The sequence below is a fragment of the Lagopus leucura genome, unplaced genomic scaffold (genome assembly GCF_019238085.1).
Source record: "Lagopus leucura isolate 7727_CA_CO unplaced genomic scaffold, USGS_WTPT01 35047-0_obj-0_obj, whole genome shotgun sequence".
NCBI classification, from domain to species: Eukaryota; Metazoa; Chordata; class Aves; order Galliformes; family Phasianidae; genus Lagopus; species Lagopus leucura.
Genome location: NW_024964125.1, coordinates 33,793 through 48,449, shown reverse-complemented (window position 1 = coordinate 48,449; position 14,657 = coordinate 33,793). Strand labels below are relative to the sequence as shown.

Sequence of the window (14,657 nt, the reverse complement as noted above, 5' to 3'; positions counted from 1 at the left end):
TTGTGATTCCATGGTTCTATGATCATTAATGTCCCTTCCAACACAACAGTGTTGTGATTTCCATGGTTCTATGATCTTTACAGTCCCTTCCAACACAATCGTGTTGTGATTCCATGCTTCTATGATCATTAATGTCCCTTTCACCCCACCCATTCCGTGGTTCTATGAGCTGTGCCAAGTTCCCAGCTGTCAGGCCATTCAGCATCAGGACACTGAAGGAGCATTTCATTTTCAGCATCAGGAAAGCTTGCTTCAATCTGTCACTTTGCACAATACAAGAACAAAGGTCTGATGGCCCAGGAGAGCCCTACTTCTTAGGATATGGCCAGGGCTCAAGCACTGGGTCCTCCTGACACATGAAGCAGATAAAGGAAATTTTACCCAAACAGGTGCCTGGTGTTTGCCACACATACCACAGCCATCAGGTGTCCCCGTGTCGGAGGGCGTCTGGAGTGCTGGATTTTTGCTCTGTCCCGCGTTGGGTGGGCGAGGTAGCTGTCCTCTTCGACAGTGACCTGAAGGGGTGACAAAGCATGACTTACCTACCCAGGATTCCCCCTCCCTGTGACCTGGCCGTACGCAGAGCTTCTCCACATGCCGATGGGCCAGGCTCTTGCCCCGAAGGCTGCTGGCTAGAATCCTGCCTTGCAAAGACCACCTCCCACACTCAGATTTAGTTTGCGGTTTTCCAGTATTTCAGTCTGTGGGGTTGGGATCCATGGGATGCATGCAGTGTGATCCTTTGCAAGGAGACCTGCGCTGGGGTGTGGGGACTCAACCCACATCAGAGCTCCTTGCTCCATCCCTTTGGATCTGCTGGAGTCATTCCTTATTATTATCTGTTGGATCTATTTGTAAACACTTTCTGCTCCTACTTCTCCTCCAAGCAGTCCATCCCATTGTTTTGATGTGCTACTTGCTGCTGTAAAGCTCTCCCTGTGCCATGCCCTCAGTTCTTCCTCTGCAGAAATTTGTGTTGCTGTCCACAAGAGCCAAGAGCACTGGGCTGCCTGTATTGCAACAAGCTGAGTGTGCAGGAGATGGATCTGAGATCAAAAGTAGCTGGTGTGAAGCATGAATGCAAGACAGCAGCGAAATGCTGCAACACTTCCAAACTGCAGCTCTGGCAGCAGAGAGGAGGGCTGCGAGGGATGAGGATGGGCTGGGCGGGGGTGACAGATGGTGCCATGTCATTAGGCTGAAGATAGCACAGGGCTATTTTGGTTTTCAGTTAATTCCTTAATTCAGTTCCACAGCTTAAAGCTCCTTTGCAAACATGAGCACACAACATGCTGAGCTCCAAGGATGGAAGGAAACCCCCCAAAGCATGGGAAGCTGGAGATTTGGGTATGTTAAACCAGAGGCTCGCTCTGATTCCAGCACAGTGCCGCAGCCCTGCAAGGCAGCATTAGACACACCACCAGTTCTCAACCATTAATTCAGGTCTGGGGGTTCAAATTGCCCCAGAGGTCCGAAGAGCCCACCCTAAAGGGGTTTGGGGCTGCAGAGATCTGAAAGTTTCATGCAGGATTAAAGGCAAGGCCCAGTGCCCCGCTCACCTCATCTAAGATGCGGTTCTTAGCACGAGTGATGGCGGAGTTGAGGGCATTAATCCAGGACTCTTTCTCTTCTGGACTCACGGCCAGGAAGATGAGATTTGGTGCCTAAAAGGAGGGAACTGAGGTCAGTGCTCGCACTGTGCAGATGCTGCCCCCCACCCAGGGTCATTCGGCCACCGCGTGCTTCTGCTGCTCTGTGCCACCTATCTGCTGCCACCCCCAATTTTAGGTGCATGCTGAGGGCTGAGCAATTTTGAAAATATGGCTTCTATAGGGGATCCACAGCCTAAGTTTTATAAGCTAGATATTCAGCAAAAATGAGTTCTGGCTTCCAACCCTTTGGTTTGATTGTCTCCACTGCTGAAGCTGCTGGAAGACAGCGCGGCTACTTTCCATTTTCCCCTTCTCCTTTCTTCCTGCACAGCACACTGTTATACACTCTTTAGCACAGTGTGAGGTGGACAAGCCCACTGCACTGGAATAGCAGCACGAGGACTGCAAACCCAGAGCACGTGTAGGGCTGTGCATGGGTGCATTTGTGCCAGAGACGGTGTGAGATGGAGACTGCCGCTGTCTGCGAGGAGCTGAGGCCGCTGGGGCTCCTGCATCCTGACAGCTGTGCCCCATTTGGGCACCATTTTGCTTTCCAGTGCTCTTGGAAAAAATTCCCTGCAGCTCTTTGCCCAAATCCAGGCATGCAGCATCAGCATCCCTGCCTTCCTCAGCCCCCCAGGGAATAAAGAGTGCAGTCAGCAGAACAGCAGCTGTCGGGTGCAACAGCTCCGTCCCATCTCGTGGCAGATGTCCTGATCTCTGCTTTCCCAAAGTCAGTGCTTGGACCCAGAGCTGCATGCTCAGCCACACTGGGCACAGCAGCCCTACAGCAGCGGGGATCTCGCTCCTCCCTGCAGCTCTCACTGCTGCTAGCAGTCCCTAGGTGAGGACTGGGCCGTGTTAAACCAGGAGCTCACTCTGTACTCCTGCACTGCTCTCACTGCCCGGTGCCATCCACAGAAGCTGCAGCAAACCGGGGCTGATGGCCTTCTGCGTGCTTGCCTACCATGTTTCCAGGCTGCCTGGAGTGAGCTAGGGTAAATTTGCTGTGGTTCTTTTTGCTTCTGCTTTTGGACTTCCTGAGCTCCTCGCACTTCTCATAATCGCTCAGGTCGAACGTTTCCTGCACGTTTTTTTCATCTTTTACCTGCAAAATAACAAGAAATGAGAACTGTGTGGGCGTCAGCAGGCGCAGGTGCAAATGGTGCGGGTGCCTGGGTGCATAATGCACACCCAGAGCAAGTGCTGAGATGCAAGAATCATCCATCTAGGGCACGAGTACACAGGCAGCACTATCTGGTGGTGCTCTGCTTGGATTTGGAGGAGAAACAGAGCTTTCCCACATGATAGCTTTGCCTTTCTGAGCACGAAGGAGTTGTATTTAGAAGGACAATGAAAACTGTGGTCCCCAAGGTTGGCTCCTGCTGTTCTCCAGAATTTCTTTGGGACCCCCAGCAAATCAGCAAACCACCTCTGCCACCTCCAAAGGGGAGGCTGTGCTGCCCCTGTGCCTGCGCACCCCCCACAGAGCAGAACTGGTGCGAGCAGCGAGGACAGGAGCTGCCTGCAGGGAGGATCTCCAGCTGCTCAGTGCATGAGGCAGTCCCACAGCACTCACTGCTTTGCTGGGACAGCACTCCAAACACTGGAGGGACAGAGATTAGTGCTTCCTATTTTTAGCCCCACGGTATTGCTGGAGCCTGACAGCTGCTTTTGGGGGTGGGTGATTCCTTGGAGGGACTCCATCACTTTTGGTATATATTTCAGCCCTTGTTTTCAGGGACAGGGAAGGAATGTTCCACGATTTTTCAGTCAGTGTAAACAATGAGGCTGGCAAAAATGCTGTAACCAACTGAGATGAGCCATATGGCCGTGCTCAGTGGCTGTGGTTGCATCGGTCCCCAGGTTGTCCCCAAGCACTGGGTGCAGCCCCAAAGCCTGCAAGCAAACTCTGACTGCTGCTCAAAGCAGAAATCTGTGTATAGGCTTTTATGAGCAGCACACCATACATATCTGTCTGTCCACCCCGGGCATCTCTAATCAGCTTTCCTCTCGCTGCAGTGCCATCCTGCAATCCACCTCTTTCCAAGAATCTGGGCCGAATTTAGCTCTGCCTGTCTGCAGGGCAGGAGAAGCCGATCCCCTGAGCCCAGCTGTGAGCAGTCCTCGCTCCAGATGTTCACAGATGTAGGTCAGTGGGACTCCCCAGCCCTCCTATCTCACACACTGAGCCCACGCCGTGATTGCAGGGAGCCCAAAGCCTCGTCCCTGGGAGCAGCCATTCTGCAGGAGGAGCACCTCCAGCTTCCCCAGCCCTGCATGAGGTGCAGAACATCTCTCCATCAAACTGCCACGTGTCCATAGAGATGCTAAGACCTCAGAGAACTGGGCACAGGCCACATCCACAAGCACTACAGGGATGGTGTTGGGCTGTCATTAGGGGCAGGCTCAGCCCCTCACTGCTCTTTTGGGGCTGGGGCACACATTCATTTCAGGGGAGTTGGACAAGATGACCTTTAAAGCTTCCCTTCCAACAAATGATTCTATGACTTTATGCATAGATGTGACATCTACCCTTCATCCCCTGAGCGTGGCTTGAAGTAGTTAACGTAACCCCTGGGTGATACCATGGGCAATTAACATTTCTCCAGCTCTGAAAGCTGAGGAGAGGACCTCAGGTTTGCCTTCCTTTGGGTTTGTTTGGAGGATTTGTTTAGAGCAGTGCCCCGCTGAGTTGTGCTCAGAACCCACACAGAAGGCTGCAGGAAATCACAAGGCACCGAGTGTGGTGCGTCCACCAGACACCCAAGAGGTGACCACGTGGCTCCAGGCGCAACCAGAGACCAAACCAAGCAGCAGAGCACAGCAGTGCTGCAGCCAGCAGCAGGCAGCCCTCTCCTCTCCAGCTCGGAGCAAAGTTTCACTTCCTCAGCAGCTCCACCGCACAGCAGAGGACAGACATTTCCACGCACTGTAGCTAAGCTCAGGGGAGCCGTGTGCGTGAGATGGTTAAGCGCTGCTGCTTGCTGCATGTCGTGCTGTGCAGCCTCCCTACAGGCAGTATCTGTGCAGGATGCACTGCACATATGGACCACGCATGGGAGCCCCAGGTGTTGCTGTGCACACACACATTCGTAGACTGAATCATTACGGTTGGAAAAGAACTCTGAAACCACCAAGTGCAACCACTGTCCCAGCGCTGCCAACCCTGAACCATGTCCATAAGCACCACATCCACGTGTCTCTTCAGTTCCCCCTGGAGATGGCAGCTCCATTTCTCTCCTGGGCAGCACTGCCAGTGCTTCACAGCCCTTCAGCAAAGAAATGCTCCCTCCTGTCCGACCACAACCTCCCACAGAACAACATAAGGCCACGTGCACACATGCACACACGCTCACATGCAGATGCACACACACAAATACACACGTGCACACATGTGCACACATCCGTGCATATGCACACGTAAATACACAAAGGCACGCAAACATGCACATATGTGTACATGCACACACATGCACACACAAGCATACACAGCCATGCACACATATACATGCACATGCACACACACAAATACACGTGCACACACACAGACTTACATACAAACACACACACACACTTACATACAAACACACACACACACATGCACAGCTGCTCCAGGCCTGCCAAGCATTGCTCACTGGTGCAGCACTGCACAAGCAGCAGAACAGACTACTTTTCAAGTGCTCTTGTGCTAATTGAGCTGACGCTGTTGGTAGCAAACAAGCCAGGGCTTAAGGAAGCCCTGAGAAGCGTTTCCTCATTAAAATGTAATTTTCACAGTGCTGTTCGTGCTGTCTGGACAGTGCTGGGCTTCCTGGCAGGAAGCAACACCAGCGCTGGGCCTGGGAGCATCACAACCACCACCAGAAGTGTGCAGGGGGGAAGGAGGCAGGATGGAGGAGAGCAGAAGGGGAGGAATGCAAGAATGACACCGAGGAGGTTTTGCTCGACAGAGAGCAGTTTGCTGCTCCGAGGCTTTTTTTGGCTGGTGACCAAATGCTGAATAATGAAGGGGGTTTTTGCAGAAGTTCACAGGGTTTGGCCTGCAGCAGGGGCACAGACCTCTGTACAGAGACATGGCCACACAGCTCCAGTCTGGTGTGGGAAGGGAAGGGAAGGGAAGGGAAGGGAAGGGAAGGGAAGGGAAGGGAAGGGAAGGGAAGGGAAGGGAAGAGTACTGAGGCGGGTCACACTGATGCCCTATGTGAGAGCACAGCCCTAAGCCCTGCCTGCATTCTCCAGGACTATCATACAACAATAAGTATTTCCTCTCCTTCCAGACTTGCTTTCTGCCAAGGAGACAAAATCATGCAGTCCATCTTCTCCCAACTGAAATGAACAAACTGGAGCCAAGCACAGATCTCAGATGGAAAAGCTGGGATGCTCAGCAGGTACCATGCAAGTGCAGCAAGATTTGCACTGTGACCCAGCCCATAGGACTCAGCCTGCCTCTGGGACTTTCGAGCTCCTGCGGAGAACCTGATGCTCACAGCTTGCTTTCCCCACTCCCCACATGCCCTGAGCCCAAGAGGAGCTGATGGGAGCACCAAGGTTAAATGTAGGAACTCCATCTACATTCACTGCACTCCAAGGGTTTTGATGGAGCAAATACAATTTATGGAGGAGTGCTTTGGTCTTTTGCTGGAGTAGAGATGTGTTCTGTGCTCACGCTGCAGACACCGGTGGATTCTACTTCTGTCAGAGATTTCTGCTCGCAGCTCCTCAAGGTTTGCACGGTGCAATTCCCTTCAACCCACGGGCTGTGACCCACAAGTTGAGAGCAGAGCAGAGCACCGCTCACCCAGCAGCAGTTGTGTGTTCTCACAGGGCACAGTGCGGCATGTCAAGAACTAAAAGGTTCTCCTCTGTCCTGTTCTGCTGGGCCAATCCCAGTGCACTGCAGTACTGGGGATGTGATGTGGAACGCACAGATCTATGCAGGGGGACCTGCTGCTGTGTGAGTGGCTCACTGTGCTGCTTCACTGTTAGAAGTCAGGCAGCCTTGGAGCAAAAAGTCTTGGAAAAGCAGAGCAATGGGCAGTCAAAGCAAATATGTCCATGCACATACAGTGTCATGGCCATGCACACCCCATGCACACGTGTGCCCTCTGCCCTTGCACACACATACATGTGCTGTCTGTCTGCAGACATACACACGTGTCCCTCCATGCACACACATACACACACACACACGTGTCCCTCCATCCGTGCACACGTACCACGCGTGTCCACACAAGCAAAGAACTGTCCATGCACACTCCTGGAATGCCCACGCATACCCCACACGTGTGCATGCAGACACATACGTGTGCCCTCAGTCCACGCACACAGCACACCCATCCACGCAGATACACCAGAATTGTTCATGCACACCCCTGACACAGCCATACACATCCTTGCACACACATACATGTGCCTTCTGTCTGCCCACTCATGTTTGCACACACGCATCAGAACTGCCCATCCACACACCTGGCACACACCAGGCAAGACACACACATGTGCCCTTTGTCCACGCACACACCAGACGTGTCCATGAGCATACCCACATGTGTGCTCTCTGTCTATGCATACAAAACAAATGTCCATGCACACACACAATTGTCCGTGTACACCCCTACACACCCATGCACACTCCACACATGTCCATGAAGACATACATGCGCACTGTCCATGCACACACAGCACATATGTGCCCTGTCTGTGCACACACGCCGGATGTATCCATGCAAATGTGTTCATGCACAAGCAGCAGAACCGTCTGCACATACACACTCATACACACATCCACGCAGGCACATTCGTGCGCCCTCTGCCCATGCACAAGTTCACACAGATGTGCCCTCCACCCGTGCACACACACACACACACACACACACACACACACGTCCTGCTATGCACATACACACGTTCTCCATTCAGCCAGGTGCCCAGAGCAGCTCGGGAAGCAGTGGCACGGGCCGCTTCTCCCTTCCCAAGGCACATGGAGTCACTTCGGTGCACATGCACACAGTCAGATGTACCTCTACAACCACATTGCTACACCACCACAGATTCTTCCATATAAAGACATAGGCAGTCTCTGCTGCATGTTATTTATGGCCTTTCACACACATATGCACAGCGCAGAGCCACGGGGCAGCTTCAGCTGCACACACACCAGATTTTTCTCATGAAGAAATAGACACACACTCCCCAGGACACCTCCAAGTGTTGGGCACTGGCACCCCGTGGCTGCTCAGCGGCCGTTTGGAACTCAGAACCCCCAGATTTTTGGGGAGCACGTGGCCACTGCCACCAATCCCTGTATTCATGCCTCCTGCAGGCCCGGCTGCCCCAAGAACAGGGCAGCTCCCCCGGATGGGGCAATGACTGCAGTGCCCCTGCTCTGGTCCTGCCCTTCATGCCTTCTCCATCCACCACAACACACTCTGCTGACGCTGTCCCACATCCCACAGCCCCTACATCAGCCCCCACAGCCAATGTACGTTGCTCAGATTCTCTCGGGCCCTTCTACCAGTTCCAAGTGGGACAGCACAGAGCAGCCCCACCATCACTTGGCTTGGCCACGGTCCCTTCCCTACAGGTTCATCATAGGTTGAGCTGCCTGCAGCCTCAGTCTCCTGTGGCTTGGCCTCTCTCAGAAGGCCAGCAGCACCAATTCCCCATCAACAGGATCGCAAGGGGTGAGCTGTGCAGTGCCAGCACGTGACTGAGTTTCCCAGATGCTTTTCAGGTATTCCTGTGCTCTGACAGCCCCTGACCCCCTGCTCTTCAATGAGCCTCTAAATCAAATTACACTCAGGACCACTCTCTCTCTCCAGATCCTCATGGATGAAGTTGGGCCAGGCACGGCTCTGAGCAGCCCCCAGCCCCACGGTGCCATGGGAGGGGGCCCACCAAAACCCAAACGGGTCTTTTTTTGCCCGATGTACCTGTCCTGCCTCCAAGCAGCCCCGTGCCCCCTTGGGGCACAACTCAGCTCCTACGGGGGGCTGGAGGGAGGAGCGCTCCTGCCTGGGGATCCTTTCCTGATGGATGCATCCCGAGAAAAGGAAGAAGAACGGCTTTGCGAGGACAGTCGGGTGCTGCCGTGAGTCACATCCTGTTAAATCCCATAGAAACCCTACAGGCAGCCCATCAGCAGCGGGGGCACGATTCCAGGGGGAGCCTGGATTTCCCTGCTTTACTGGGGACGGGGACAGAAGCCATGAGAGCACAGGGGGCTGGCGAACCCCAGCTGGAGAGCCGGTTCCTGTGCTCCCCACCCCCAGTGCGGGGCGGTGGGTCGGGGCTCAACGCGCGTTTCATATGCAAAGGAAGGAAAGGGGGAAGGGAGAGGAAAACGACACCGAGCCTACCTCCTTCTCCGAGATGTAAAGCTGATCTCCCTTCAACACCACATAACGGTTTTTCCAGATTTCCCTAAAAATGCCTTTCCCGCAGAATTTCCGCACCCAGCCAACCTTCTCGGGCTGCGCAGATAGCTGGTTTCCATCCTGTTGCCCCTAACACAAAGAGAAAGGGAAGAAAACGGAGGGAAACGGTGTTATTCGCGCTTCCCGTTCTCTCCCTCTCTCCTTCGCTCCCCTTCCCTGCCCCTCTGCTCGCCGAGCTGCGCTCCATCAGCTCTGCAGCCGTGGGGCAACAACGGGAACAACGGGAAACGGGGCAGGAATGGAGCCCCGCGCGTTATATAAGAACGGCTGCCGGGCTGCCATTCGCTTTGCACAACACGCAAAGAAGAGCAGGCGAGGATTTTACCTAACGGATTTTTTTTTCCGCAGCAGTGAAAACGGCATTTCTGAGCCTTTCATCGGCAATTAACCCCAAGGGCGACATCCGCGGCAGGGCTGATGCTTAAGGTTAATTAACCCCACGGGCGCAGACAGGATCTGCGGGCACAGCACACGGCACGGAGCCGAGGCGGCAGCACAGAGATGGTGCCGCTCGGTTCGGTCCTTTCCTTGCGATCAGAAAGGAAAGCTCTGCGCATCGCATCTGCTGTTGGATCCAGGGGACGGGAGGCTGCGGGCGGTGGGTGCCGGCCCGTGTTTTGCTGAGATCCGGTTGGGTTTTTTCTTGCTTGTTAGGCACAACTGGAAAGCAGCAGAGCCCCCTCCCCACAGCGCCCGGAGCCCCCTCGGCCCACCCTGCCCCTGAGCGGAAGCGATCCCACTCACCCGTTTGACCGAATTATTCTTTTTCATCGTTCCTCGCGGCGCTGAGCTGGAGGGAGAAGGGCAGGGAGGGCTCCGAGGGGCTCCTCCCCGGGAGAGAACGGGGCCCCTCCGCTCTGTCCTCGCCCTTTGCGGCTCACGGGCGCTCTCCCGTTACAGCCGGCCCCGGTGACGCGTCCTCGGCCACGCAGCCACCGCGTCCCCCGCCACCGCCACCATCGCGGAGCTCTCGTGGGCTCGCACTGGGCTGGCCTGGGCTCCCGAGCTCCATCTATAGCCGTGTGCGTATGACGTCTGGAGTTCACCAGAAAGGGCGAATCGCAGCCCACGAGGGTTTTTCTTCTTTGTTTCTGACTCACTGTCTGTGTCTGCATGTGGGGCAGCGGGGTGCCGTGTCCCGGCCCCTTCCGCAGCGGGGGGAAGCGGCCCATGGCACAGGGAGGGTTTGAGGTGGCTGAGGATTTGGAAATAGGGGGAGAAGAAAGGAAGGTGGGGGGAAGGGTCTGTGCCCAGCACTGACCAGAAAAAAAAAGGTCGAGGCCTTCCCTGAACTGAGGGAATGCATGGCACAAAAAATCGTTTCCACTTGTTCTCCTCCACCATATTTGAGCAGGTCCTGAACTCTCAGTGTGGGAATACCAATGGGTTTAGAGAGATGTGTAAAAAAGAACAAGGAAAAAAAAAACAACAACAAAACAGTAAGAGAGAAACAGCCCTGTTAGGAAGAGGTGGATAAGATAAATGGATTGATCACTGCTGCTCACGGGATCCATTGGTGCTGGTGGTGACAGCCCCCTGCCCCAGCCGTCTGTGCAGCACTCCCGGCTCCGCACAGAGATGAATGCACAGAGGATGCTGCATCCAGGCATCCAGGTGGGTTTGCGTCTCTCCAGAGAGGGAGACTTTCCACCTCTGAGCAGCAGTGACAGGGCGCTGCCACCCTCACAGCACTGAAATTCCTTCTCACGTTCAGGTGAAATTCCTGGGCTCCGGTCTGCACCCAGTGCACTTTGTTCTGATGCTGGGCACCACCAAACCAAGTCCAGCCCTGTGCTCCTTGTCCCCACCCTCCAAATATTGGTCTGCACCGTTCAGCTGCCCTCTCAGCCTTCTCTCCTCCAGGCAAACAGCCTCAGGCCCTCAGACCGTCCCCATCAGGAGGTGCTCCAGCCCCTGCCCTCTCTGCAGCCTTCCGCTGGACTCTCCAAGCCATTCCCAGCCTGCTCTGAACTGGGGAGCCCAGCACTGCGCCAATGCTCCAGTTGTGGTCTCCTCAGGACAGACCGGAGGGGAGGAGAAGCCCCCTCGTCTGCTGGCCACACTCTGGGCAGTGCAGCCCATGTCCCATTGGTCTTCCTGCCACAAGGGCACACTACTGTCTCATGGTCAATCATTGGTGGTCCGTTGGTCAACTGTTGGTCATTTGGGACTCCTGGGTCCTTTTCTGCAGAGCTCGTTCCAGCAGCTAAGCCCCCCAGCTGTACTGCTGTACGGGTTGTCCGTCCCCCGGTGAACGACCTACACCTGTTCTTATTGAACCTCATCAGGTCCCTCTCCCCTCAATTCTTGGCCTGCCCAGGTCTTGCAGGATGGCAGCACAGCCTTCTGTGGTGGCAATCATCCCTCCCAGCTTCGTGTCACTGGCAGTTCTCTGCCACGGCAGACAGCAACAAGCCACCAGCTGGCACAGATCTGCGCTCAGAGGAGCTCAGGGTGGGGATGGCTTCAGGGCTGGCCGCCTTGCAGGACCCGGGCAGCCCTTCATCTGCAGGGCTCGGCCCCAGGCTGGATGTTGTTTTCAAAGTGCCTCAGTTCCCTTTTCTAGTTTCCTCTGACGAGTTTTCAGCAGTTTTGGCGAGGCGTTAGGAAGTGCTGTATGCTCCATTATCACTTCCCTATTTCAGTGCATTTGTCACTGAGTGCTGCGTGTCTGAAGGTGGGCAGCACAGCACTGCAGAGCAGGGATCCGGCCCTGGGGATGAGAGCAGTGCCAGGTGAGGGGCACAGGGTCTCACCCAGAGCTGTTGCTGAGCCCCGCGTCCACACGGGGCTGGACATCTCCAAGGGAGAGGCCCCATGTATGTGTATATATGTATTTTTAAACCAATTTGCAGTTCAATAACAATTAACCTCCTTTAATTCAGGTCCGCTGGGGTGGATCCTAATGCGCATCCCTTCACTGCATCCTGGTGTCCTGGTGGTGTAAAAGGGGCTTTGGGGAAAAAAAAAAAAAAAAAAAAAAAAAAAAAAGCATTTGACATCACACTCAGTGCAAGGAGGTGGAACTGAGGATTTAAGCCAAAATCCTCAAGATGCTCCCAGGAATGCTAAGGATGCTCCCAAAAATCCTCAGGCTGCTTTGGAAAAGTCCAGGGGTGCAGCTGGCTGCTCCAGCCCACGGCAGTGACTCATGTTGGGATGGGATGTGAACAGTGATTCAGAGCTGAAAACATCAACAGCTCGCACGGAAGGGAGATAGGAGGGAGTCCAGCTCCTGCACCCGCGCATAAAGTGGGCAGGGATGGGTGGCTGTGCTGTGTCTGCAGGGCGGCACGTGCACAGAGATGTCCTGCATGGTGACGGCCCCCTGGCACGTCCTCGGCCCCTTCCCCATTCCTGTCCTGCCCACAGCCAGCCTGAGAGCTGTGCTCCTGCTCAGCCCAGGGACGCACGCACGGCGCCCAGTGACACCGCAAGGGCTAATGGAGGAACCGCGGCCTTTACCAGCTGCTCACCAACCTGACCCGTGGTTTTGACGGCCTCTGTGCAGTCTGTGTGCCGGGACACTTTGTTTCCGTTTGCACTGCCAGCAGTGGTGCGTTTGGCACGGGGTCCCTCAGGAGCAGCTCCGTGGGCCTCCCCACAGCAAAATGCAGCGCGTGGCCCCGGGATGGGAGCAGCCCTTGGGTGCAGGAGGCACGGCAGCAGCAGAAGCACTCAATGACAGCACTGTAAAACGAAGATGACTGGTTCTGCAGTGCAACCCCTGTGTGGGGTCAAGGTCTCCGTTTGTGCCTGTGTCCTTCCTGCTGTATGTCCCATTTGCTCTGCTCAGCCCTGATGCTGCTGCTCTGCTCCCCTATGATGTGTTGATTCAGTGACAAATACCAAAATATCTTCCTACTGCAAAAGCAGCACAACAAACACTCTTGGCTTATTTATGTATTTAACACTCCTCTCGTCCCTTGGATCATTTTGCCTCTGGATATCAAGTGTGAAACTGCTGCTTAGGAGATGGATTGAGTTTAATTAGAGCATGTGTTTTTCCTTGTCTCCAGATAATTACAGCACTGTTGTCTAGAAGGGTCAGCTGGGTGGGGAGGAGCTGTGCTCCCTATGGGGCTGTGGCTCCTCACCTCTCCTCAGGACACATTTGGGGTCTAAGGGCTCAGGTTGACTGCAGGACTGGGGGCTCCTGGTTTAGGTTCACGATGCCCCAGGCCCAAGTTACAGCCTTTCCTTGCTGAGACAGTCCCTGGGAGCTGCTGCTTCCCCATCAGAGAGCTATGCACTCACCAGAAGGCAAATTAATTCCCCTGTGTCCACCCCTGGTTACACCCTATGCAACCACTGGCACAGCAGGAAGCCTTAGAAGAGCCAAGAGCAGAAATCCAGAGGCTAAAAATTGCAGCATGTTGCATTCGAGCACCGGAGTGAAGTTAAAAAGAAATTCCTAATCCACACCTCAGCTTCAGCAGGCATCACATGTGAGGTGCAGAAATTCTCTGGCTTGTCTGCTGGTGGGTTCAGGGCAGTGCATGAGCCCCACTTGCAGCACTTTGTGAACAAGCCCTTCTCAGGTGCTGGCAACATGTGGTGCTGGCACAACAACCATGTTGTACCAAGACCCAGAGCTCATGATATGGAGAGAAAGGGGAAAAATACCAACCTGTGGGCCCGAAGGACTTTGTGCTGAGCTTGGACCAAACCTTCTGTGCTTGCATTGGGCTGTAAGCACAAAGTTGTACGAGGGAGGCTGCAAAAGCAAGCCTCGGGTTTCCCCTGGTAAAGGCTGGTGCAAGCTGTAGTCTCTTAATCCACCACAGAGGAGCTAGTACACAACTGGCAGCGTGCTGGTAAGAAACCGAGCCGCCTGATCTGGTTAAATGAAGCCTGGGCATCTCACTGGGTTGGTACCCCTGCCTCCCGCCTCCAGAACCGCAGCAACCCCACTGCCCAAGGACCGTGGCATTGCAGGGATTTGTCCTGAAAGCAGCAAAATGTGTCAGCTTCCTAAGTGCCAGGATGAAGGTGATGGGCTGGAAACCCCTGCAGGATCCAATCCCTCTGACCACAATGCTGACGGTCCTGAGTTAGGAAGGAAACGCTCCCTAATGATGTGTGGGAACCCTGCCCTGTGCCTTGACCCCATTGTTTTCATGCAGGAGCCCTGGAGCAGCTCCGTGCACATGAAGCATCAATCCTTCAGCACTGCGGGAAGGTTTTTGGATGGAGAGGCGCCCAGCCTTGCAGTGACCTTGCTTCAGGGAATTAAGCCAGAGAAATGAGTCTGAATTCAAGCACTTTCCATCCAGCAGCCCTGCAGAGCTCTCAGGGAACGGGAGGTTCAGTCTTACTTAATTACGGGAAGGCAGGAGATAAGGAGAGCCACGTTCATTGGCAGCAGACGTTCCCAGAAGCCACGCATCCGGTCTGCTGATGTCTGTTTCGACTCAACCTTTTCACAGTTCCTGTACCTAAATTAAATGTAATTCTGAAAAAAAACCAATTCCTCTTGAAGGGACAGAGAGTCCGCATCTCTCCTGGATGCTCCTGGCAGGAGGCACTGCAGGGACTGCAGCGCTGTCTGTCTGTCTGTCTGTCC

The 14,657-nt window shown here is 54.6% G+C and overlaps 1 protein-coding gene across 4 annotated transcripts in view; it reads right to left on the bottom strand.

The window, feature by feature from the left end:
• PLEKHO1 (pleckstrin homology domain containing O1) overlaps positions 1–10,119 on the bottom strand; it is a 15,969-nt gene extending 5,850 nt beyond the window's left edge. For 2 of the 4 annotated variants that reach the window (XM_042891855.1, XM_042891856.1), the window contains exons 1-5: positions 9,836–10,108; positions 9,014–9,160; positions 2,620–2,760; positions 1,560–1,664; positions 414–515 (exon numbers count right to left, since the gene is read on the bottom strand). In XM_042891855.1, coding sequence (XP_042747789.1) covers positions 414–515; positions 1,560–1,664; positions 2,620–2,760; positions 9,014–9,160; positions 9,836–9,862 — 522 coding nt within the window. In that variant the 5' untranslated portion in view covers positions 9,863–10,108. Of the gene's footprint in view, positions 1–413; positions 516–1,559; positions 1,665–2,619; positions 2,761–9,013; positions 9,161–9,835 lie in introns of all 4 variants that reach the window. The other 2 variants (XM_042891857.1, XM_042891854.1) reach the window with 2 other exon arrangements.
• Between the last annotated feature and the right edge of the window lie 4,538 nt (positions 10,120–14,657).